At 37.5% G+C, this 27,983-nt stretch overlaps 1 protein-coding gene across 5 annotated transcripts in view; it reads right to left on the bottom strand.

The window, feature by feature from the left end:
• NELL1 (neural EGFL like 1) overlaps positions 1 to 27,983 on the bottom strand; it is a 282,863-nt gene that overhangs the window by 170,864 nt on the left and 84,016 nt on the right. For 3 of the 5 annotated variants that reach the window (XM_068194180.1, XM_068194182.1, XM_068194179.1), the window contains exon 12: positions 26,667 to 26,795. The exons of the other annotated variants lie outside the window; for them this stretch is intronic. In XM_068194180.1, coding sequence (XP_068050281.1) covers positions 26,667 to 26,795 — 129 coding nt within the window. The remainder of the gene's footprint in view (positions 1 to 26,666; positions 26,796 to 27,983) is intronic. 5 annotated transcript variants of the gene reach the window in all.

Genomic DNA, 27,983 nt, shown 5'->3' with positions numbered 1-27,983 from the left:
CAACTATGCAAGCCACAAACAATTGTTCACACATACGGTAACAATAAGCCTCTCACAGCAGCTCAAGAGTTACTGAGCACAAAATGAGAACCCTTTCTATGATTTTTAGTGGTATACATTCCTCCAAGCAACAGCTTGGATTATGCAATGCAACAGAACACTTTCACACAGAAATATAACCCCATGGCAGCTGATATAAGATTTGTCTGAATAACCTGGTCAGCCACCAAGTGTCACCTTTTTGGCTAATGGTTTATATCAAAGGAAAGAACACACCTCATAATGTACATAACCAACTGTGTAATGCTGCTCAGCAGGAAAATATCCCTCCTGTAATGCTGCAGTGATTACCTTATGCCTTGAAGCATGAGAGCTGATGATCTTTATCTTACCTTTCATAACTACAAATGCTACTATTGGTCATAAAATTATCCGAGCACTTCAAAAATTCAGCCACACTATTTGATTTGATGACCCTCTGCACTGGGGACTAGCACAACCTCACTAGGTGTTCAATGTCTGACAAGTCATTTGTTTCAAATTACACCTTTATTTTCACATTGCAGAACAGGATTAGAATAACCATCTGAATAAGTTTCACTATAGCATTCATGAAAAAAAATTGTGAGTAGCTAAATAAACCGGGCTTAAGTGCTTGACTGTGACCTTTCCTTATGCTATATGTATTAATAAATCCTCTCATGCAATAGATGCCAACACCTTCCCACCCAGAGCAGGTGGACTAGAAATGTGGAGGATGTGCAGAGACAATGGCTTGTCTGGCTTTCCACAGGAGCCAGCGCAACCCTCCCAATTTGCTGCAAGTGTGTCACCACTTCCCTGCTGCTTGCAGAACCCTGCAACACAGGAACAAGGTCTCAGGGGGAGAGAGGTCCTTGGGCCACGACACCGCTTGTGATAATCCTGAGTTTGAGCATCACTTCTCCTTCAGACAAGTGCCAAAAGGTACAGTTTAGCCTTAAGTCCTTTCATTTGTATTCCATTATATCAGATGCTTAGGTGTGAAGAATACCAATATATTCATTGTCAAAAGGCATCCTCACATCTTTTCCTTTACTTATTAAGTCACAGCACTACCCAAGATGCTTGTCTGAAGAAAACTCTTTCAAAATAAAACCAACCTGAAAAAAAAAACACTCACAACTCTCTTTGGGCTGCTCAGAAGATTAAAAAAAAAAAAACCAAAAAAAAAAAAGAAAACAAAACAAAACAAAACAAAACAAAACAAAAAACCAAAAAAACCCCAACAGAATCAGTTAGAAAAGAGCAAGTAGCTCACTTATCCTCCTACCCATCCTCTCTCCACACACAAGCACTCAGGCATACAAGACTATTCTGCTTTACATCCGAGAACCTGATGAGGAAAAAAGGAAAGATTACAAACAGAATTATAGGAGATATTCTCAATAACCAAAGCACATTTTTGAAAATTAATTTCTGCGTAAGATTATGTAAACAAAGCCAGCTAAGCTCAATCACACTTGCCTATCAGTTACCAAAACAGCTTCTAAAAGGATGTTCAAAGAAGATAGGAGGTTTATTTTTGATATTTTTTTTAAGTGTCACTAGCTCAAAAAAATATTTATTAAAAAATAATGACATTTCAGGGGACATAAAATGAGATTTTATCCCAAAAAGCTAACCATTCTGTGTAGAGTGTTCTACAAAATGAGCATCTGGCAAAAAGATCAAAAAGACACCATTTCTTTGCCAGTAGCAACATATTTAAGAGGTTGCTTGCTAGCAAACTGCCATGGCAACCACAGTAGCACCTGGAGTACAGTGTTCTCCTGAGAAACAGCACGCCTTCCCTTGAGAAACAAAGTAATTTTGCAACAGTGCAATAGAAAAGTAATTTTTAAACCAGTTAAGTAGCTCCAGTGACTGTAGAGTCACTGAACTCCAGAATCGGGCCTTCAATAACTATTTCTTTACCCCAAAACACCTATATTAAACATCTATATTAAAAATAGTAGCTCTAAATACATCACAGCAAAACACATGTTTTAGACTTACATCAATCACTCGTCACTTCTATACCTAACTTCACGTAGAATGGCACAACTGAGGGACAACCCAATGTTTTTTGGAAAAAAGTCAGTAATAATGAATGTCACTTCTGTGTCAAAAGCAGAGTAAAATGGGTCACAATTAAATGGTCAAGCCCCTCTTCCAGCCAAGACACTGAGCCTTGTACTCCCTAAAAAAGAAGCCAGGAGTGGTCATGTGCCTCCATTCCTAGCTGCAAATGTAGCCTAAATTGAAAAATATAAGCTAGACTTCTTTCTGCAATTTAGAAATTTTATATCCAGAAACAGCCTAATCCAATCTAATTACCAAGAGACAGAGGAAAGAAAAAAAAAAGGAAAATATCAGCTATAGATCCCTCTGCATGTAGGAACATTTTTATGCTATGAAAAAGTAAAAACACTGGAATGAGAGTTTTTGATGTCAAGTTGACCAATAGTGCACTTGATTTAGCTCCGCTCTTTTCTACAGAAGACTGCACATAGTGATTAAGTCAACTTTTGAGAAAAAGCAATTCTAAACTCATGTTATTCTGAAAAATAATTTTATATAATGCATTATTTTTGAATGCACACTATCTCAACTATCATTTTAGAAGACTTGCATTATTGTATTTTTAGATACCACCAGTGGCAGGGGAGGAGGGAAGAGGGTTGAAACACATCACTCTAAGAAATTTTCCCTCCCCTTGCTTTTCTGGCTTTCCTTCTGTTCTGCTTTCTCAAGGCTATGGGTGAAAAAATTTACACAGATCATCTCAACCAATAAAAGGGAAAATAGTGAAGATAAGCAACACTGCTGACAATGGCAGACACCTTATTTTTCAGATATCAAAAAAGCTTCCAGTACTTTTAACTTGCAATTTATAAATGTCGCACACTGACATTCAACTTTTGTGTTTCCAGCAGACTCACTTATTGTCATGCTAATACTTTATTAAGATTTTTTTTCTTTCCCCCCTCTTTCACCTAAACTTTAACCTTGCCTGGAATCACTGTGCAGACTTATGCCCTTGGCAACAAAGACAAACTGGGACCGAAGAGATGAACCATTCCTAGCGATGCCCACCTCCCACCTCCTTTTAGATTAAGTTATTGCTGGTATGTTTTGAAAAGGTAAAACAATAATTTGCCTACCATGCACTCAGGAATAGCTTCCACTTATAATGGTTAATATATTTCTTAGCCTTTTTTCCTTCCCTTGGTCTTCATTTAAAACCATAGTTTTACATTCTATTAGACATCCGCAGGTACCATAGATGAAAGAAGATTAATATATTCAACCAATGTGTTGAGTAATTCTCTTACTAGTGTCAAAAACCTACAATTAAATATTTTCCTTCAACCATATTATGGTATGCAATTCTTGAATCAAGCAGTCAAAATTTAATTTATAAATGGAAAAAGCTTAAGCCACACAAGATGGTGAACACTGAAAAAACCTATTTATATGAACTGCTTTTCATGTAGTCAGAACAAACGCTATTTTTCTCATATGCAGTCCAACTTCTGTTTAACTTGCAAGTGTCCTATCTGTCTCACACACTATTAGATGTGTCTGACATCTACAAAACAAACCACTTCCTTATATAGAAGACAGAAAGGTGGGGGTTTTTTATTTTCTTTTTTTAACAGTGTAGTGATTTGGTTTGCTCCAAATGCAAACCAACTGCCACAAGGATTTTCTCCAGGACTGACAGCCATGACCAACAGCCCAAACCAGTCAGGCCTCAATATGAACAAGGATCTCTAGTCATCTTCACCAATATCTGCAATCAATTTGTTTTAATTACTTTTTGACACAATACTTTACATTCCAAACTGCACCCAGGTGTGAACTTGTTTAATCGAAAATGCTAAATTGCTAAATCTAAAATGCTATTTGGTGACAAATACAACATAGTTCAACAATAAATGAAAGAGCAGAAGGGAAGTAAACTAAGCTTCTTTATAGAATGAAAATGGTCCCAGTTCTCTCTGCACCACTATTAAAAGAGGTTTTATAATAAGAGCTAAGCAGCTGGTAAGAGTTGCAAACTATTTAGAGTTTCATGTACAAAAGAGTTTTCTAATGGCAGAAGCTCAGGTAGTCATGATCCCACAAAGCTCAAAATTTTGAAGATAATACTTTCATTCACTTGGAATGGCTTCAAAGCATTTCACTGTCACAAAGTGCAAAGGCACAGACTGGTGAAGCACTTCATGTTTTCAACTTGAAGCACCTCAGTACTTCCAGCTGACTCAATGGGACTGCTCCCAAGACTAAAAGCTGAACTGAGGCTGCTTCTCTGGCTGGGACACGGGAGTCAGGCACTGAAACCATGACTCAGTTACATGGACAGAGCATCCTCCTCCACAACACCCAAAGGATGCAGTGATCGGCAGGAGCATTGACACAGCCGTGGACAGTCAACACCAAATACATTCTGGGCTGAGAATGAGTAGTATTGGGAAGCCCTAGTGCAGTAGTTACTTTGTTCACTGTGGCATGAGGGAGCTTTTAGCCCTTTTTCATTTGTCAATGAAGACCCTGAGTTATTTCAAGACACTAACAGAGCAACTAAGAATCTAAGGCTATTTTGTGATATACATTGTGTTCTAAAAGGATTTCTGGGCTGTGTGTGAAGTATGTATTTGTTTTACTAATCAAATTTATTATTATTAACACTGTTTCTACAGGGTTTGTCCCGACTAATATTATTCAGTGCTTTTACCTGGATGATGAAAGAAGGAGTCTGCAAAAAAAATTTGCTAACAGACAAAACAGTGCTAACCCGGCAGGAACAATGAAAATGTTGGTGTACATAAGAATCTGAAGGTGTTCTGACAAACTGGAGACACAATTCTTCAAAAACAGAATGCAATTTGAAAAGGGCAAGGTTAGACACCTACACAGAAATAATAAACTGCACTGATACTAAGTGGGAGCAACAAATGAAATTGATAAATCAGTTGCTTTTCCAGAAAACAGCTTACAAAACAAAACCAAAACAACCCAACATCTCAAATACAAGGGTTAAAAAGCACTATTTCATCCTGTTTTGCAGCAGCCTTTTTAATCATTTGAAGATGATTATGGTGCATCCTCCTCTTCAAATGCCTAACACCACCAGCTCTGTGAATGAAAATTATGTTAGCTCAACATCTGCTTATTCCTTGGATTTTTTCCAGCAAATCCAAATCTGTCCAGATCTGAAGGAAATGCTTGAAGTGATGTGTTGCAATGCAGAGGGGAGCAAAAAATTTATTATATTTGGTACTTCTTTCACAATGGAGCTTGACTAATTTGGCAAAAATATAGTGACTCATTGGACCCTCAGATATATCAGTGACCCTCTTGAACACTTTTTTATTTTCTTTTTTGAACCATCCTATTAAATTAGGATTGAGACTGCAGAATAGGTTAGGTATTACAAAAGGTCTTCTCATGGTAAAAACACCAAAGCACTGGAATACCTTTCCACATGGAAGCTGTACAGTTTCCATCTCTGGGTGAGGGTTTAAGACAATGTTAGGCAAATATCTGTTAGGAATCATTTTTTTAAGCTAATCTATTGCTGAGCAAGCAAAATGTACTATACTGATCTCTCAGATTAGTTTTCTACATTTCAGCACTGGCTTTTCACATAAAAGCATTTTTTAGAAATACAAAAATATAGGAACGAAATGACAAGTGAAACAGTTTAATATTATTTCTCATTTGTCACAGCTACATGGCTGTGCCAGTGCATCTGAGCATTCTAATCCTAAACAGGGAAAAATCATACTCACAACCAGCTCTTGAAATCTTGTACATCTCATGAAAATTTAACCCAAACATACTAAAGGAAAAGCAAATGGAGAAGTAACAGCACTGACCTGAAAAAACAGTGCTTTTATGTAACATTACATACTCACAAACAGGTTTTTTTCCCTTTAACACAGAATTCTGTCTTTAAATTCTCCTTGCAGAAGATCCACAAAAGGTCTTTTGAGGTAATAATTGCAAAAAAATCATGGGTAACTGTATTCAGTTCCTCAGGACCTGACTCCAAGTGTCTCAGGACCAACCTGGAACACCAAGGGATTTCTGATGTGTGGGTGGAAAATCTATTGGCATTTCCACAAAGTTCAGATCTCATTATGTAGGTGAGGCTGTAATGAACAAAGTTTCCAGGTGTTCCCCAGAGAGGCGGGCAGGGCCTTCCTAGTTCCCATGGCAACACTGGAATGACTGCTGGCTACCGATATCGAAATATTAATTAGCCAATTGCTCTGTTTGTTTTCTTTCAACTACCTAGAGATAACCTGCCTCCCCGCACCACATTCTGGGACTAAAATGCAAATAAGAAAACCCCCTGGGATCATGGGAGTATTTTCTGGGGATAAAGACACCCCTAAATGAAGAGCTAAACACAGTAGAGGGGGATAGACAATGCCCTAGCTGAGGAAGAGGGAAACACATCCCCTGATCGACTTTTGTCTGTTATCATCACCGAAGAGACTAGACTAGAGTAGGCTGTGGCAAGTGGAGACAAAAAAGGCAGAGCCCCCTGAGGCTGCCACCAGGGAAGAAGCGGGGACAGCTGTTGTTCTGGACTGCAGCAACAGACTCTGCACTCCACGCCTCCTCACCCTTTGGCCGCAGGTTGTGCCACAGAGAAGAAGAAGGGACAGCTGCTGCTCTGGACTTCAGCAACAGACTCTGCACGCCTCCTTCCTTTCGGCCACTTGGGAAAGCTACAACAACAGGGACAAGCTCCGTCTGGGACCCCTGCCCAGCTGATCTTTTTAATAAAGAGCTGAACATTAATAAAGGCATTAGCCCTGTTCATTTCAAGGCCACACAAGTAGTGGAGGGTTTGCTAATTTGTGAGAAAAGGTACAAAATCTTAGGTACTAGTGATGGTTCTGCCTAGACATCATTGTAATGGGTAAAACACAGTACAGACAAGAATTCCAGGCTGTAAAATTGTCCCCACTACTCTATTACACGTGATCCACAAAAAAACTGGATTGAGTTCTAAAATACCTTGGACTTCTGTAGGTAGTAACAAACAACACTTATAAATCCGGTTCTTGAAACTTGCCAACAAGAGCATCGTGATCCCAAAGGGAATAAAAGAATTCAAACAACCAAGCTTATATGGCTCTGAGCCAAACAATTTTCAATTTTACTTTTGGAACCTTTTTTAGGTTAGTATATGAAGTCAGTAAATGAAGCATGAGCCATAAACCTGCTGAATATTATAGTTGACTGATGATTTTTTTTTTTTTTCTTTCTAACATAGTACCACATTCCAGTGTCTTCTATTTCAACATGATGTTTCTACTTTCTTTTCTTTGCTGGTTCTGATATCACCAACCAGAATACTCATCCACCCATCAATGCAGGTAATTAAAACACCATCTTTTCAGACAAGAAATTCCAGGACACAGAGAGATAGAAATTTTTTGTTTTCTGTCACTGGTTTTAACACTTTTTTTCTCACTGGCACTCACTGGCACTTTTTATGAGCTGTATGACCAAAGATTGAGGACAAAAGTGAAGTAGAACACAGGGTATTTCCTTAACTTTTGCACTAAGAAAGCAACTGCACTTTGTACTTCTTTCCTATTACCATCTTCTCTCATTAATATGAGAAAAGATGGCAAGTTACAAGGATCTCAAGCATTTTACTACAGGCTTTAGAGGTTAAACTAGCAAACATGAACAATCTTTCATTGGTCATCACTCATTTATGTGAGTCTTTCATCACTCACATATAAACTGGAGGACTCCCCCTTGTTCTTAAAATGGATCCAAGTGTTACATAAAATTCTACAAGAAATTATGATGTAATTTTATTGGGATCTTACATTGTGCACCTAATTTAAGATGTTAAATTAGAACTAGTCTCAAGTGCATTCATCTCTCATATGAAAAAAATAGTTTGTGCATCAGCTTATAACATAAACACAAATATAAATTACATCTAGTGAATGTATTGATAGGTACATTTATGAAATCTTACTGCTGGATTGTTCAGATAACACCTCAGCAAAGGATAGGCTCGCTTCATTTTCGCTCCCCCACCTTTAAGGATACAGACACTCACTCACTTCCCTAAGCTAGTACCCATATTTTGTTCTTTCTTCTGAATGGGCAAAAGTGACACACTGTGCTATCTTCAAATAATTATTGCAAGTTTAAACCTTGCAGTATTAAGAAGGACAACTCATCTCATATGCACACACCTTTTCCAAATATTAAAATTTAGTCAACTAACACAGCTGTACACATAAAAGGTTGGGTCCAAACAGCAATTTTAGAGGGCACAACTTCCATATAACTTTTACTAGCTTCCTAAAATATACAGGTGTCTGGTTCCTCACCCAAAATCTATAACCCTGAGGTAGATGTCGAGGTCCATGTGTAAGAGCAGGACAATCCACAGCATGGAATTCACATCAGTGAGCCTGCTGAGCAGAAACCTGCCCATGTTAGCTGACAAAAAAATGCAATAGCAAGAGTTTAGCTCAAATCCCACCTTTCCTCCAGGCTTAGAAGTCTTGCTCTATTTGACAGGGAGACACTTACCTCCACCTCACATTTTCCTGAGAACACAGGCACAAAGGGCCAAAGCATGTAGTCTCCTAATTCCTGCTTAAGCCCTTAAAACACCCACTAAAGTCAGGAGAATCTCAGGATTTAAACTGGAGATTAAAAGCTGAAGCATCTTTAGGGATTGATCCTCTCTTTCAAAAGGAAACAACCTTCAATTTTTTTTTTCTGGTTCCGCTAGACAGCAGAGAAAGAAACGGCTTCTTCCCTTTGTGCAACAGTGAACCATTAAATGTGTTCTGACACACTGAGCACCCAAATCATTCCTCCACTTTACAGGATTCACACTGCCATTTCCCTGGCCACCATCCCAACAATCAGAGCAAACTCATCTGCAGGTGAAATATGAAGCATCTTGAGTTTGCTCAGGAAAGAGAGAGTGAGATTTTCCTTGTAAGGCCAATGGTCAAGATACCTGCCAAGGCACACAGAGAAGAACTAACAGCTGGTCTCTAACAAGAGAACTGTGTATTCCTTTTACAATGTAAAGAAATGTATTGCTTTCATACCTTGCTGAAACACTTTTGTACACAAGAAATACTTAACTATTTTGTCCTCTTCATACAGTATATTCTTAACTACAGTGCAACTTTTACGGAATACAAGAAGTTTTGTCCTAAGAGGGCTGTGAGCTCCTTCATCCCCTGAAGAAACAAAAACAGTGACTGCTTAGCTGAGGATCCTAAAAACACTTTTGTAGAAGTTTGGGAGTTTTTTAAAAATTCAGACCCACATGTTTCAAAACACTGGAATAACACACTGATGATGAGGGGAAGGAACATAAAACATAACTGAGAATTACTTAATTCCAACTGCCCCATCAGGAAGCTGTCATTACACATGTGCTTTGATTATTTTAATAATAATTTCTTCTTATATAACACATTCCCACTTTTAAAAAAGTTTTCTGACCTCAGAAGCAGTCTGTCATGACTTGTAAGTTCAAACCAACATTCAGTGACCTAGGCAGCCACCTGAGATGCGATGATTACTGTCATTTAAAGTGCCATAATAAATTTCAGGTAACTTGATTCAAGTCTGCCTTATTGACTTAAAAGAGTCATGCTCATGGAGTGTTTCCTTAATTTTTTGTCACTGCTTAATGTCTGCAGTGGCCATTTATACCCTTAAGTATAGTTTCCTTTTGTGAGAACATGTACTTTACCTACTTTGAAAACAGCAGACATGGGATTTTCATCTGTTATTTGTGAGCATTGCTCCTACACCTATGGCAATGGACAAGTCTCTGGATCATTACTGCTTTGTGAAGCTGACTCCTGGTACCCTGGGAAACACATTCCTGGGATCCAGCACATGGGGAACTGTGGCAACCCAACAATGCTGCACCCCAGCAATCAGCTGCTGCTTCTGTGGGCCCACTCTGAGCTCTGCTTCCACTGAAAGTGGAATTTAAGGAACCCACAGGGAGACCAGGAAATCTTTTCAGTAACTCTGAACAATAAGATATTAGAAAAATAATGTCAATGCACAGATAAAGGAAAAGAATTATAAAAGGCTCAGGAAAGTATCCATACTCTGTGTAAAACACTTTTAAATAGCTCTTCATCTCTCACACCACATCAACCCAGAGGCAGCAAGGCACAGTTGAAATCTGAATATTTAACTATTCACTTCTAGTTCTAGTGCCAGTAACTGAAACTGCTGAACTAAGCTTCAGAAAAAACATATGCTGATCACAGGATGCAGCAAAGTGCTCAGAAATCTCAGCAAAAATCAAGAAGCCTATTGAAAAAGTAAAAAGTGATGGAGAGTCTACACAGCTAACCTCTACAAACAAGCAACAAGAATCAACCCCACAGTGAGAGCCTGGAATTTACATCAAATTTGATGAGACATTTAGGAAAAAACAGGACTGGCACCTTTTGAAAGGAAAGATAGTGTTTACAATAAATGAGAATTTACTAAGCCATTCATGAGTTACCAGGCTTTGTTCAAATAATGCAGCCTCTTAGTACAACAAGACACCAGAAAGGAACAAACAAAAAAATCCAAATATGTGATGTATCAGTACATGCCACACAGTTCAAGTGCACTTATTGCCTCCTCAATACACAGTTCAGCTAGCACAGTGTTGATAGAACTCCTATTGTATGCTTTTCATGCAAAAAATTAATTACTTCTATCTGTCAGGCATCATAAGCCCCACTGCACTAAAATGAGGTTTTGTTTGTTTGTTCCTCTGATATTTTAATTATTGCAACATGATTACAACAGACTAAACAACAGCCTAAAGGTACAGATGTAGCTAACATCTAAAATACACTTGTGTATAAATAAGTATGAGCACACACACAGCTATGGACGATGATTCTTTCCATAAACAAGTAACTCACATAATCAAAGCTTAGAACACTTTTGTGGTACCTTCCTGTTATTAACATACTCCAAAATTGCTCCTAATCACAACAAAGTGGTTTCCAGGTAATATAAACATCACTCATTCTTTTATGGGGGTAAAAATGTGATGAGGGAAACACAGGAAACTTGGTGAGAGGTACTTGCAGTCATCCAATGGAAATGCACAACAGAAACTGTGAACAACAACAACTGATCATACTCTTATCACTTATCCTCATCCTTACATCTCACTACTAACATGTCATTCAAGCCAATGGCTAAATATTAATCATAGAATCATTTAAACAGGGAAAGACCTTTAAAATCACCGAGTCCAACTGCTGTCTTAGACAACCAATACATATAGAAATAGTAACCTCAGGCTGACAAGCCCTTGCCTTCCATCAATGCATATGTGGATTTAGAAAGTTTGGGGGGGGCGGGGGGAAAGGTTGATGAGCTATTTAAAGGACTCTAAAATCTCAGTCTTTTCCACCTCAGAAAGAATTTTGGTATCCAAATATGAACAGACCAATTATCAAAATGGGTAGGATTATAAAGTTGCAATTTAAAGATGGAGAGTTTTAAAAAGAAGTGATGCCTCATCTTATTCTGTAAAAACAGGTTTGATTTCCAAGAGTAATGACCATTGAAAAATCTTGTCCAAAAATATAATATAGTACTGAATATAATACAGTAATTATCAGTAATGAAGAGATCCACCTATTGCAGTAGAGTTAGACTAGATCCAGACTTATTTTACTACTTGTATTATTATTGATACTAATGTTGAGGTGTCATGTGGTATTACACACAACTGTCAAGCCACAACCTATGGAAAAGGCTCTGGAAAAGGAGCAGGAAAAATTGCTGTCTGCACAAGAGAGTGGTGAGAATACCTGGAGTTTTGCCTACTGGCTGGCTGATGAGCCACCCTCCCTTTATAGTTGGTGGCTGTAAATGGAGGGTGGTAAAAGATGTAATCCTTTCACAGGATTAGTGAAAATAGAGTATTTAAACTGACAAAATTCCTCCCCACCCTCGAGCAGGAAGATCAAAGAACAGTGAACAGCGTCTGATGCTGCTGCACTTACAACATTCCAAACTCAGACTGCCCCCTGTATCTCCAATCAGTTTACCTGATGATGCAGTCTTTCACTCTACAGGACAAAACACTTCCTACTGCAATATATGTGTTTTCCAAGAAATAAGTGCCAGCTTTCATGCTAGTTTGTAGGATACTTATTCTTATGTCACAACGAAATAATTTCAGTATCATCTCTTTAGGTAACATTCTTTTCCAAGACTGAAACCAAGAAATTGTACCAATAAACCAAAATTTTTCTTCCCAAATTTTTTTTTTCCAACTAATCGATTTGAAAAGAGAATAGACAGTTCATGTTCCCTCTATCCTTAAACCAGATTGAGGGTATATGGCCCCTGTCCTAGCTCTCCAGCCCCAGAAGGATGATTTTCTTTTGAAGGGTAAGGAGTTTTTCTTTTGGAAGGTAAGGAGTTATCACATGTAACAGGAACTCATACAATTTCAAATAAAGAAAATAATTTACTAAAAAATCAGTTGGTTTTCCCTCAAGATGTCTGATTTTCTTGTAGTTTCTAGTTTTGGCACTTTCTGGCTGTCTCAGGTTTTCTGAGCTTCACCAGTTCTTGAGAACTCTATATGCCTACAGATTCCAGAAGGGTCAGAGTAAGGCTGTGAAGAAAATAAGGGAGAATTTACCTGGTTTAGTAGTAATATTGAAGGAAGAGTTCTCAAGCCAGTCAGTTGAGATTTAATTAAAATACAAGAAAAACTACCAGGGAATGATTTATATTCAAAGGGGATTATGGCTAACACTAAACTGTTTACAAAATCAATGGGAATCCAGCACAAAAGAGATATAGATCAGGGGAATACACATTGATTAGATTCCTGTGTTCAAGATACAGTCTTCTTTTCCATGTTCCTCATTAACTCATTTCAAGATTTATGTGAATTACAAAATAGATGTTCCAAGCTGTACCAAGCTCCAGTTATTTATATTGTATTAAATAAGGGGGAAAAAAAAATCTCTATTCATCTGAAACTAAAATTCATTTGTCTCCAAACATTTAATGAGAGAGGATGGTTCAGCTCATCTCCAAATTCATCACCTGCTGCACATTATTGAATATCCAATAAAGCCAATACTAACCAAGAAACAACTAGCACAATCAGTTAGCTCTCAGACTCAGCTGACAATTTCCTGATATATCCAAAACACAAACCTAGATACTCCTGACAACCGAAACATTGTTTGGTAAAAGCTCTACATCCTCACAATATTCAATGTTCTGTAGCCTTTTATGTAAAATTAGCAAGGTTCTAAAAGGTCCTTGGTGCACTGCAGCTCCAGTTTTGTCAAGCCTCAGCTGCCCACCAGCCACAAGGCAGGTCATGTTTCAGCCAAATTTGATATTGTTTGTACAGAAAAGTCATCAGATGATAACAACACACAGTGGTGGTGTCAGGCTCTGAATTGATTTTCACAGAAAAGAGCAACTGAAAATTGTGCCTTACATTCTTCCACAAACTGGATGCACTTCAGGTTGCCACTGACCTTTTCAACAGCGCTGATTGAGCTAACTAGACTGAAAGTTGGAAAGCAAATAAAGTCACTGAAGGGGTAATGGGTTAAAAAAAACTCCAGAACAGAGTAGAAGGCCTGACCTTCAAAGGTTAATGTCACTTGTGCCCAAGTAAATGGAGGAAATGTTTCATGACCAAAACAGCGGTTCTTAAACAGACATTATATAATTCCAGTCAAACAAAGCACTTAACCAAAAAATAACTCACATGCATGAACTGGCGTCTTAAGAGACTGAACCAACTGGTAACACAGATTCCAATTTTTAACAATGATCTTTATCTTCCCACAGGCTTGCCCGGTTTTCCATTTTGTCAGTTAAGCGACAGTAAAGGTCCATGTAGGCACTGCAAAATTCCTCTTGCCTAAGAAACTCACAGTGGAAAACAATGCCCATATTCTAGCCGTAAGGAAGAGCTTTGTGGAGAAAAACTAATCAGGACCATTCCTACTCCTGGAGGCAGGAATGCATCAGCAATAAAGTCAGGCTGCCATAGCATCCTCATGTATGCCAGCTAACAACTCGGACCTGTCACTGGAGAGCACTGAATCAACTCTGCACAAAACTGTGTTTTACTGCCTTATGGATGGGGGACTCAAAAGCTAGGAAATAAAACCCTCAGTGATCTTCTCCTGAGGGAACACAAAAAGTGGGAATGGCAACAACTACTCCTTGAATACCCACCACAATGGCAGGTCTAAGTTCCTGACCTCCTCCCTGGGAAGCAGAAGCACCAGCAGGCATTGAGTCCTGGCAGCAGCACTGGGCAAGCAGAGTGGCCAACCTGCCCCGTGGAGGTCTGCTGCCCCAGGAAACCACCCCAGAGCCAGCCCCGAGGCACACAGGGATTGCTCAGTGCAAACTCTTTGCAAGTGGGATGTTCTCTGTTTCCGCAGAACACAGAAAGTCTCTGAGAAAACACTAACTCACATGCAAATAAGATGTTACTGTGTATTCCTATAATTATTTCAGCACTAATAGCTACCCAGATGTACAGAAACAGCCTCTGGTGAAAGCTTGAAGGGAAAATATGAGTCATAAAAATTAGAGAAACAAAATAATAAAACGAAGAAGAGAAGTAAACAATCCTAAAAGACGAGAGACAAAAAGGACTTTGCATTTTTGCATTGTCAATTTTATCGCAATTATTTTCAAGCACTTTCTTAAGCCTGTAAGTGGAAAGAAAATAATATTTTACTATTAAACACAATGATCCATACAGGGACATGTTATATGCCTCATGCATAGAAGGCATACAGAGCTTCAGCAAGTGAGTTCAGGACAAGATATAAACAATGCAAGATACAAACACTGCAAACATCTTCAAAAAAAGCAATTTAAAAAATTATATTAATATAATGCAATTAGTCAGAAAATATCCATAGCAGGAAGGAAAACTAAGATTCTAATTTAGAAATTAAAATTTTAAAGAAAGTGATAAGGACAGATTCTGAAAAATTTTCTACTGACCACCCAAAGAGTATTTTGAAATTTACCCTTTAGACATGAAGAACAGATACACCAACTGGAAAAATGAGAAGTTATCTTTTTTGGGAAAAAAACACTGAATACTAAAACTATTATAAGAGTCAGCAAATCAACAGGAAACTAACATCAATATAAGGATTAACTTTGTAGATGCCGTACATACATCTGTACTGATTTCAATTATTTAAATCAAAGTCTCACTAACTTTTTTTATAACTCTTTTTACCTCCAAAAAGATACAGGTACACAGAAGCAGATCATTAAATAGGGGTAGATGAATTAGAAAAATACAATTTTGAGTTATTTTTTTAGAGGCTGCTACCTACTTAAATGAAATTGATTTGTCTGTCAAAAATCTTACAGACTAAGAGGAATTCTCCTTCTAAAAATTAAAAATGTACATTAATATTTTATAGACTGTCTGCCCTCACCTGTCAATAACATTTAGAAAATAAAGCTGGAAAAAAACCCAACAACTTATTTCTTGCTATGTAAGCAGTTTTATTATTTTTCTTCACTTACTTTGGCTGATTTTGTGGTATCATTGTGCTATTCCTTGTATAATCCTGCATCCAGTAAACTTTACAATACCCTGGCAAAACAACAAAGGATGCTGCTACCACTATTATCCCAGTTTCCAGGCAGTAAACCAAACCAGACAAACCTGCCCAGATACACAGCACTAAACACAGAGATCTTACATAAAACTGGGCCCAGCTTCCTCTTCTCGCTAGAACAATGCAAGTGGAAAAAAGCAGCCTCATTTTTAATTTCAATTAAAATATGTCTCCTCATGCAACACAATAAATAATATGCTGTTGTTTTGCTTAAATAAATCAATAAATGTGTTTCCACAACTGAACTGCATTAAAAAAACTCAAGTAAATGAATTTTTATTTGAAAATAAAACTCGATACAAATACGTAAAAGCAAAATATCTATAGATATTAAATTTGTTGTCTAAAATTGTCTAAATTTACTAAAATTGTTATCTGCCAGTGCAGCCCTTCTACATCTGGATAATGTCAAAAGCTCAATGCCTCTTAATAAATTCAGAACAGACTGCACTTAATACAGACATAGCCTCTACCATCAGCATACAACTCACTTCCAAATTATCTGAACAGAAGCTGTAAGGTGAAATGCTAGTCAAGGATGAAAAATATGCATGCTGAAATAGCAAAAAAGCATAGAGAGCAAACCAAATAGCAAAGCCCGAGGTTAGTAATAATGTCTTTTCCAATAATTTCTTAATTTCTGTGCTTTGTTTTTCACATGCACATTAACTTTGGATACCCAGAACCAAATCAGTAAATCCCTTACTAAATCCTGCAGGGAAAAATGTGTCAGTATAAACTGATATTTGCCATGGGTTTAGAGACTCTTGTACTTTTAGAACCAATTTTGTTTACCTTCTACTGGAAAAAAAATATATTCACATACCGGAAAAGACAATAGCTAATATTTACTGGAGCAGCCTCCAGTTATGCTATCACCAAGGGCAAAAAATAGTTGCTACTAAAAATAATTGTAAAAATATTTTTATATTAAGCCAAATTATATCTTCCATTTAGTTTTGGTGTTTTGCTTGTTGAGGTTTTTTCTACTGAAGGATAAAATCCTAATTTCCTTCAGTAGTTTCAAAAACAAAAAAACCATAACAATTGTGAGGAGAAAGGAGTGATTGTGTGCTTTTTTGCCCTTTTTGGTTTTCTTCTGCAACTAACTTTAGGTAGAGTAAATCCTTTAAGGTTAATCATATAACGGGTCAACACAGAATATCTGCTAGATGTCCTTTCCTGGATGCAGCAAAGCTGCTGTATTTTCACTTCTATTACAGAGCCTGGGCACTGTATGTCTCCTGACTCCCCAAAGCCCCCACCTTTCATTTTCACCTTCTCTGTAAAGGTGTCACTCTCCTCATCTGTTACCTTCTCCCAGGACAGGTGCTCTGGCGTCACAGCCAGGCAAAGTGCCACAGTGTCCCCAGGGTCACTGCCCACTGGCTCAGCATCTCCTCAGGAAGCACCAGAGCCTCAGACACACTTGTACCCAAGCAGCTGAAATTGCTTAAAAGCTTTTTTAAAAAAAACTTCTTTGAGACACCATGGCAATGAGAACAGCTCCCGAGGAGTTTTATGGTATTTTTTCCCAAGATCCCTAACATCTATACACAAATCTGAACAAAGTGATTTTCTACACTCATTTCACTGCATCTGTTACCTCTGGTCTCTACATTCTCTAGCCTTAGATCAGTGCTCCACATCCTTCATGTGGGTTTCTCCAGCAAATCAGGTTTTTTTTCTTATGTTCCCAAAATTGAGGAGGGTGGAGGGTGTTGTTTTTAGTCTGTAAGAGATCCTGCTGTAGGACAAGTGCATTTGTTTCCCTCTTCTGACCCACCCATGCCAATATTTAGGCAGCCTCAAAACCGGATCTGTTGCTCTACTACTGCCAACACAGACTTTGAAGCAAGCAGATGACATCATTTACAACATGCAATTTTACACAGTGAGAATCAAGCCAAATCCAACATGTTACCTCTAAACTGCCTGTGAGAACTTCCATTTGGAAAAGGGACTCCATGCCCCCAGATCATTCTTTAAGAGTAACAGAGAGACAGATTGAGCACCAAATCCACACATCAAGTTTGTTCAAAGTAGCTGAAAAAATTTTAAGCGCCAGCATTTAAAACACATTCTCTTTTTCTCATTTCAAAACATTAAACAATGCAAAATAATTGTCCTCTTTGTAAACCCAAGCACTGCCAAAAGTAGCCACAGAGACTCAACAGCATCTAAAATGACCTTCCAGGGCTGTAGATGCAGGTCAAGATGAAAGAATTAAAAAAAAACAAAAAAAAAAAAAAAAACAAAAAAAAAAAAAAAAAAAAAAAAAAAAAAAACAAAAAAAAAACCCACAAAAAAAACAGGTTAGAAGTTAACTGGAGGTTTTCTATGCCAACTCCCTTTTGAACTTCACAGGCCCTTGAGAGAGTTGCAGCTGCCAGACCCCGGGGTGACTAAGGCAAACAACTAAAGGCTGTTGTATTGCAATGGGAAAACTCCATTCCCCATATATACATAAATATACATAGGTGTCCATCACTTTTTTAATGATTTCAGTTACGCTCCAGACTTTTAAAAAGGTAGAACTTCAACCTTTAGTTTTTGAGAGCTAAGCACACAATTTTTAGCAACTTGTATAAAAATACTGCTAAGTGGCTTCCATCCAAGTCCAAGCAAAACCTCCTCATTATATACAAACATTTTTCAGTATTCTTCAGTCCAGCTCAAACACAAGCAAACTTCTGATCATCACTGGAAGAACAATGCTGATTTTTTTCTTTCCTTTGCTACCAAACGTCTGATGCAAGCACTTGTCTGGTTTAAACCACCAAATTCCACCAAAAACTCCTTCAAATGTTTCCCTTTTTCATTGATGCCAGCAGGAGTGTGACATGAGCTATACTGTATCATAATTTGAAAAAAAAAAAAAAAAAAAGGATTTTGGAAATATCAGGATCAATACAAGGGCTTAATGAGTAAAGACCAGCGAAAGCTCTTTCTGCTGACAGGGTGGAGGACGTACCCATCCACACTGATTGCATGGATTTCTCCCTCTTGCACTGCTGGAACAGCTATGGGGTAAAGGTGCTGCAGGACGCTCTGCCTGGAGTAGGGGTAGAACAACTGGAACAATGCCCTGTTTACAGAGCTGTCTGTGGCAGAAGGAGAAGGGGCTTCTTGCTGCTTTTGGTGTTGAGTAACACTGAAACCAGTCTGACTCATCAACCCCAGAGTTCAGCCTCCTGATAGGGAGGTGAAGATGTGGCAGACCTGGTAAAGTACCTGATAAAGGAAACAACAATGACACTGGTAAAGTACCTGATAAAGGAAACAACAATGACACCACTGATAACTGGAGATGCTGGGCTGGCACAGCTGGCCAGGACACACATGACTGATGATTACTTTATACTATAAAAGCCCAATCCCAGTCTTTAATGACAAGGTCTTCTAACACACCCCTCCTTGGAGTGTGTGCAGAGTCCTCCTTGAGTGGGAACATCCTGCAGGGTGAGCAAAAGAGATGTGGCCACAGTCATTGGTATGGGTGAATAACATCAATCTCTACTGAATAATTGCTTTTAATATATCTTCAACATAATTCCTTTGATATTGTTTTAAAAATAGTTAATTACACTATACTAGTAGTCATAGCTGCCTTTACTGTGTAGTAAATAATTCTGATTAACATCTTTTAGTCTAAGCACTATCATTATAAAAAATTTAATATATAAATAAATATATATAAATAAATATATAAATATATATAAATAAATATATATATATATATTAAAAATATAATACATATATTTTTAATATATATTTTTTTTTATATTTATATATGTGGTTTGCCTTCCTTAACCCTGTGGAACAAAGATATATTAAGGTTCAATTACACCTAACAAATCCTTTGGACTCAAACCTCTGACCAAGCCTGGTGCTAAGCCTGGATCCAGCTGCACCCAGTCTCCTCTCTGAAAAGGGGTTTAGAAAACAAGGGGGCCCTTTCTGCACCTCCTCACTAAAAAGGAGCCTTTCTCTAATAAACCTTGTCTGAAGCTCTCACTCTGCACACAATGAAGGGTCATTACAGTGAAAAAGATAATTAGGCTGACATTCAAGGAACATGCAATAGCATTTTTTTTTCTCTACTGGTCAGCTTTTAAGTCAGATTCTACTATGATTAGTAGCCAACCATATGGCTCTGGGTTTTCATTAACGCATCTATCAAATTATATCCCGTACAGTTCAGAAGAATGCAACCCTAACATGTAAGAACATTTATTGATTTGGGGACACAAGATCACCAATCTCTTCATGTGAACAAAAATTTCAACATCTTCAGAGCAGGATTTTCATTGCCATTCTGAAGGGTTGAAGATTTTTTTTCCTTTAATAACAATGATTATAATTTGTTCAAATGTGAGTTACTAACACAAGAACTGACAGTTGCAAGCCTGAATTCCTTGGGAGACATAATTATTTATGACACTTTATTACAACACCACCAAAACATATGTTTACCTTATTGGAAAATAGAATTTATTTTCATATAAATCTCAGCATGACATTACACCAAAAGAACTAAAGTTACTCCAGGGGATGGCAAGTAATTCCACTTTCCAGGTTTCTGTAGCTGGAATATGATTTTAAACTAATTAACTTGTAAATATAAAAGCAGCTTTGATAACAGAAATAATCTATCCAGAGGCATATAAGGCACATACATCACCTTCCAAAAAACTCTTGAATCTTCTTAGGATAAAAATCTTACTATTTTGCTTGAAATCTTTCTATCCACTGGCAAGAATATAATCTCTGCCTTGAATGTGCCACCATCCAATGAACTTGAGAGGGAAAGGGTATATTTTGGTTTTAATTCAGTCTCCTCCACTAGCAGCTCATAGCACAAGGAATTTGCAATCTCACTTATTCAAGTCCATATACCCACAAAGGCAGGACAACAACTGACAAGCGCTTGCCTTTGGATTATGTTATAAAAGATGATTTTGAGTTCATGTGATGGTTAAGGGTATAATTTTAAATGAAGTTTCTCTCTATGGAAACAGTAGGCAGGACAAACATATTATTTGTATTATATCACCAGGAGAAATTACTTTCACTGATAAATAGGATTATTTACATAGTATAAGTTTAAATTTGACAGTTAGGTAACTGAAATCTTAAAAAGTAAGTTAACAAGTGTCTTTCTAAGAAAACTTTTTAAAAAGCAACCTGGCATCAGGTTACATGTTTATAAAAGACATGCGGAGGGGTTGTTTGGGGGTTTTGGCATTGCAGGGGTGGTTTTGGGTTTTGCTTTGAAAATCCCCATGAGGACTTTGTTCCAACTGAACCACTGCCATTAATGTTGTCTTTGAGACAGAGATGATGATTTGACTGCAACATACTCAGATTCTTCTCCTGCCCTCCCCTTTTCTATGGATTCCGCATAGAGAAAAAAAATCAGTGCATTTACCATCAATATTTGTCCCAACTCCTGAACTTCATGAAATGACCTGAAACATGCACAGTTCTGTATGTGTATCTGTATGCTCACACCTCTGCACAGAATGTAAGTTTATCACAACACACAGAACAATATCTGCAGGAAGCAGACATCTTTTGATGCAGGTTTTCTGAGAGTACAGCAAGCAAAAGGATTACCATTAAAAGCTGACCCAGGAGTCAATTCAATGGACCCCATCCAAAACCACAGCTGTACATCACTGCCTCACAGGTTTATACGGTACCACATAATGTCACCTCCCAAGCCACAGTGCAGTGAAATTAGAACAGCTGCAGTGAAATCACTACAGAGGATGTGGGGAAAACTCAACAAAATTCACCTTATTTTATAGAGCAAGAAAAACACCAGCTGTGAAAACTCCGTGGATTGCCGGCAGACTTCTACTCTGAAGGCCATATGCAGGACTGGATTTATTCTTTTTCAGTTCAAATGGCTTGAGAAAAGTTCTGCACACTGAACAGTTATTTATGTACAGAATGCGATGAGTCAAAGGATTAAATATTAGAGGAAAGCTTTATGAAGCTCTCTCACCTTCAAAACTGTAACAGAAGCCCCACTTTATGATGAAAGGTTTTTTTTGTTCCACTATGTTTTGCAACAGAAGTAAACATTTCTTTTCCTCACTAAAGCATGCTGATTGTTATGTCTTTGCATTTGGAACTAAATCATTAATCTAAAAAGGTTACTTTTTCCTGATTTCTGCAATAATGGGGGAAAACCCATCTTCTTCTGTGTGTTGTCATTTTTTTTTTCTCAGTGACTTTCAGAAAAGAAACATTTTCTGACAAAACCTACACTAATGTACCTTCAGAACAGATATTTTCGATATATTTATGTATCTATCTTTCTGTAAAGGATTTCCTGACTACATGTGGTATCAAGTTCAAAGGAAAAGAAACTAAAAGCAATAAAGACCACTGTAAGTGTCTGGAATGTACTTGCAAATTACAAGGAAATTAAACATGGTGTTATTTTTACAATAGCTAGCAACAAAGTCCTGAGATTTCAAGCACACCAGGCAGACATTCTGCCAGGCCCCCATGCTGCATGCTTGGAACCATGCTCAGTGGAAAATGAACACTCAGTTTTCTCCCTAAGCTTTCTTTTGTCTTTATTTCATCTTCCCAAAATCTGCCAAGCCCAGTAAAATTATCATAACTCTTCCTTAGAGCACAAAGTAGGCAGATTTTCTGAATTTGGCTAGCATTTCAGAGCTTATGTGACATTTTTTTGAAATGAGCGATAATTTGTTAACAACAGATTAAATAACACTTTTGGAGCACAGAAGGGAAAGAGTGACTGAGTCATGTTCCTTCTGAAAGTCACATGCGCTTCTGGAGCATTCCATCAAGATCACAAATTGCATAAATTTTCAAAAGTGTTAAGATATTTCATTCATCACTCTTTAGGCTGATGTAACAGCACTAAAGTGAGGAGGGTCAGGTCATACAAGAATCATCCTAGAGAGCATACCTAGGTACAGAGGGAAAGAATACAATATAGTCATAAAAAGAGAATATTCATCTTGCAGGTCCACTTTAGTGAATGGATCTTTTCTTTTATGACACCTGTTACCACAGACCATTCTCTGATGACACTGGCTGAGCACATGCTGTGTAACATGACAAGACACCTTGTGGTATGCCAATGTACCCCTTCTATGAGATGCTTCTTGGGGGCATAAAGGATGGCTAAGGTTAATACTGATTTTGTTGTTCCATGCACTCTTGTCAGTGAGAAGAAGCATGCATTTGTTCTGTGCTATCTATCCCACTTCAGGTTTTAGCAGTACACACAATGGCTCAGATCTCAACAGCACCAAAGTAAAAATCACTTTTGTACCAACATAACTTCACAGGTAGAAAGGGGCTGTAAATGTTTCAAGCGAAGAAGGTAATAAAGAATGGGGAGCTGAAATGTGGCAGAGAAATACTATTCTTTTCCCCTTCACTGTGAAATATATAGCAGAAATTCTTCTCAGAAGAGATGGCCCTTTGCCTGTTATCTAAAAAGCGAGCATCAGCATGCTAGCGAGCAACAACCAACCCTGGCTTCCAGCTGATGAGGCTTGATTTTCCTTTGTCATTTCTGACCTTCAGACTCCCACGTGCTGACCCTTTCCTGTCTCTTAATTCATAGTACTGTCCTATTTTTTGCAAACTAGTCACAGACTGCAGAGTTTTTCAACTCCGAAGTACATGGGAGTATAAGTATTTGCAGGTCTGCTGTACACATCACACAACACATCTGGAACAATCAGCATCAGACAGACTCAAACAGATTCCCCATTTTGGTCCTGATTCTGCCACAAACTGCTGCCATGTGGCACTAACACACATGCAACTTCCTGTGCTCAGCATAGGTGTCCATCTGTCCTGTCCTGAGAAGCCAGAGCTGCAAGAGTGTACACACTGCTGCAGCTGCAATGTTTGAGTTCTGCAGGCCTTGGACTTGGCTAGCTCACCTGCATGAGTCCCAGGATTTATCCACGCCTATGTGACAAAGGGACACTGGTTCAACACTTGTGCCTAAGTATCCACAGCTATAGGTAAACCTCAGACCACATGATTAATATAAATATTTCTACACATCTCTTTTCAAAAGACTAATGCTGTAATTATGTCTTATATGCAAGACCAGCACTCAAATATCAGAAAAATAGAAAAAGCCCAACTTTTCTGTTTTTAAGTAAAATATATTTCTTTTATATAACACAGAGAATCTCCACTTATCGCCTTCATTCATCACAAGCTGCATTTACTTGTTTGCTTTCAGAAACTGTCTTCCCTCAATACATCTGTTATTTCAAAAATGGAATGCATATAGTGAGTGGTTATCTTATATGTACATCTTGACATAAGAAGATTCTAAGTACTTGAAAAGTAGTTGTTGAGAATGAATACTGAAAGCCTTTCAGGTTTTTATTATTTATTTTACAAATTTGTTAAAGCCAATTCTCCCTTAAAAGTTAGAATATTTTTAATTCTTTTTTCCACTGTATTGCTAATGTGACTATGCAAAGTTAAAATAGAGAAAAATGCTTATCAAAAAGCAGAGCAGACTCAAACACAATACTTCAGAGATCTTACAAAATGAAAATGATGCCAAACTCCAGCAGGATAAAACTGTGAGTAAGAGCAAGCAGATATAACAGTAAAATCATATGTAAGGTAAAATAATACTATACATCACAATTCACATGCACAACTACTTCAAGTACACTGGAAGAGATGAGAAATCTGGAAAGGTCCAAGTTAATGATCTGGAGCATTCTAAACTATGGTGCCACTTACCAGCACATATCATGAGTTTGAAATAATTTAAACTTCCATCTCAAAGGAAACAGTAATCTTGCACATCTAGAGTTTAAAGGCTTAGCAAAGACAAAGACAAATTCAGAGCTACAGCTGAGCATGAGATTATCCTTGCTTCCACAGGTGTTTTGTATGTTTAGTATTTGTTGCTCCGGTATTTTGAGCATTTAATCCTTACACACAGAAATTCAAAACAGTCAAAGAAAATCCATACTATTTCAACCTCCTGCTAAACCGCACCTTCAGACATGTGCCTTTGCTCTCATTTGTTTAAATCACAGCTTCACCATGCATTTGAGACTATTTTACAGTCAATTATGAAATTATTCTATTTAGCAGATTAAACATGTAGATGAGAGGAATGAGGTTAGAGAGGCATAAAAAGAAATTCTGCAGAAAGCTGTTCTGAGGAGTAGAAGGAAGCTCTTCACAGGGCTGAAAGAAGTCACCTCTTGGCTAATCAATTTGTCAGTCTGTAGCTCCCTTGCTCAAGAGCCTCTCTCCTGTGTTACATCCAGGGAACTACACTCTTTCTAGCAAATATACAATTTCATAAAATGCAGAAAGCAACACTCTCCTCTATCCCACAGTCTCTGGCAGCAAAAGCAGCTGTTTGTTCTGTTGTCTTGTGTTTCATGAACACACACAGAAGCCAAGGATTTAATTTGCCCTTCCAAAAATGTATGCAACATAGACCCAGGTATGTTGCAATTCCTGCTAATTTCTTTAAAAATGCTTTTTTTTCCACCATCACTACCACTAATGTACTGCTAATATCACCAAAATCACTTGGGTCGGGATGTTTAAATTTTTCCCACAGAAGAAAAAAGGGACAGTCTAGGTAAATAGAAATACTAAGCACTGTAATTATTTAAAACAGCAAAAAAGAACCCAGCTAATACTGGGTTATGTATCATAGCTGATAATCAGCCTGTCCTCTGATGTCCAAGAAGTTCTTGTAGTACATGAAAAGCAGTTGTTCAGTTTTTTGTACAAAAAAGTTTCTCTCTATACACAATGTATCTGCTGCCTACCTTTAAGAACACATGTGGGAAGTGTTTTTCCAGTCACTGAAAGCAAATATAACAGACCATTCAAATTAAAGTTTGTAGAGAAATCACTAAATGCCATAAGATTTAAAGCTGCACTTTACTGAACATATTTATGAACTGCTATTTCAAGCCATCCTGTCCACTTATATACACTAAAAAGCCCTTTTATGAATGCAGGATCATTTAAGTACAATCCACAATTCTTTTTTTATTCTTTCATCCTTAGTCCTCAGTATTTCAATTCTTAAGCTATATTTTAACAGCTTGTCAAAAAATGCCATCCCCTTCCATCACCAGTACTATTATAAAAATAATCTAGGGAAATATTTTTTACAGAGTGGTTCAAAAACTTCCTGTGATGGTCAAAAAATAAAATATTGCAGCCTGACATACAAGAGCATGAAAAAAAACCCACCCACAATGCAAAGGCAGGAAGGAATGTGGTACACATTGAATCATCAATTTATTTTTTAAGAAGTACATCACAGCTATGAATAACAAGCTCTAGAAAACACTGAGAATCAAAAAGGAGAGTAATTCCCCACTGCATTCATTCCTGTGATGGCATAACAGATGAACAGAACTACCTCAGCTACAGTCTTCTCAGAAACAGGTCTCTTATGTATCACAGGAAAACCATTTCAGTAAAGTACCTGTCCCACAGAAGTACTTCAGGAAGGACTGCAGGTCATCATTTTTATATCCAAGCCACAGTACTCCTTCACACTTACCGTTCTCACAAATGCCTGCACAATTCCCACTTCCTAAATTAATGCATCTTACAAAGACACTGCTCTCTAAAAAACATTTTAGAAGGTAGATGCTATTGTCTGAAAAACAGTGTTTTAAAATTTGTTATGACAGCATGACCATGGTGTGCAAAGACACAACTGCAACAATGAAATACGCCCACAGACAGGGTGGCCCAGCACCACTTGTAACCTTTAACTCCTATTTATGAACACAAAAGGGGTCCCTGTGATATTCACCACCATGAAACTGAACTTTGCAATGAAATTTATTCATCTACCATTTATTTCATATTATGTTTTTGAGTAAGTTGTTCAGGGAATGGGTCGTCAAATATTTTGTTTACCTTCACAATATGCAGAGTCCCCTTGGACAGAGAGATAACCATTCCTGCATTCACAAGTAGCTTTTGTGTTCCAGTTTTTGCACTCTGAGTTTTCACCACACCTGTGCCCCTCGGCACAGAAGTTATGGCCTAAAATACAAGGAACATGCAACAGGCTTTTAAAACATGTTTCGTTCAGATATTCAGGTGTTTACATTGACTGCATCACTCAAAAACTTACACATTTTACATTCCGAAGTCTCTCTATAAAAGTAGTTGGTGCACACATACTTTTTGGATTTCTCCATCAATTCATTCCCAGAAAAACCATTGTTTTTGAAAAGATATTTGTATGACTAGTTTTATTCAGCAAAAAAGACAACTCCAAAGCAGGAAGCAATGACAATTCATTACTGTTCTATTGAACCCATGTAGCATTAAGTGCCTGATTGTCAGGAAGTGCAATGCTAATAAAATAACTTACATCAAAAGGATAATGAAGGGTAATATAAGAAAAAAAGAATTAATAAAAATTCTCTTATTAAGCTTTTAGTAGACCAAAATGAGACACTGCACAAAATTGTAGTGGTAGTCAAAGCAACCTCATACACTGCCTTGTAATTCTGTCATCAAAAACCAGCTCAATTGTTTCCACAGTTTATAATTATTCCATGCATCATGTTCTATCAAGGAGAATTTTTAATAATCTCTCCTTTTTCCTTCACACAAATTCTCAGTAGTTTCTTTGTGAACAGTTTCTTTTATTCCGTACAGTCATTTCTAGAAATAGGATGAATTTCCCCACCTCCTTCTGTAAAGCTACAAGTGGCTGAAATTCTTTTTTTCTGATTTTCAGTATTTCTCAGAGACATGTCAACATCTTTCTCTGCTAAAGTCTAAAGTGAAAGTAATTGTAACTTCATCTCTAAAGGCACTCCAACAGAGTTAAGACATAACTTAACTAATTTCAGGCCAGTACAGATGACACAGCAAGTATTAATTAAAATTACAGATTAATGCATTCAGAACAGGTGCCAGAAACCATCTTCCCTGTGCATACACACACAATCATAAATGTGCACAATAGCCCTCCAAAGTCATTCAAAACACAATTATTTACTACCAGGGGAATTAAATATTGAAGAGTGTGTTTAGATTTTTGATGGGCCTGATGACCTCTGTTCATTCCCCAAACATTTCTGACAACATTACTCTCTTCCTACATCAAGGCTGCTGAAATTTTTGCTCCATCTTTTCCTTAAGAAATACAAGTTACTACTCCTTCATTCTGACTATAGAATGACCATTAATAAATGTACTAAGACAATTAGGAAAAGA

This window comes from Anomalospiza imberbis, chromosome 6, assembly GCF_031753505.1.
Source record: "Anomalospiza imberbis isolate Cuckoo-Finch-1a 21T00152 chromosome 6, ASM3175350v1, whole genome shotgun sequence".
Taxonomy (NCBI): Eukaryota; Metazoa; Chordata; class Aves; order Passeriformes; family Viduidae; genus Anomalospiza; species Anomalospiza imberbis.
This window is presented reverse-complemented; position numbering and strand designations above follow the sequence as displayed.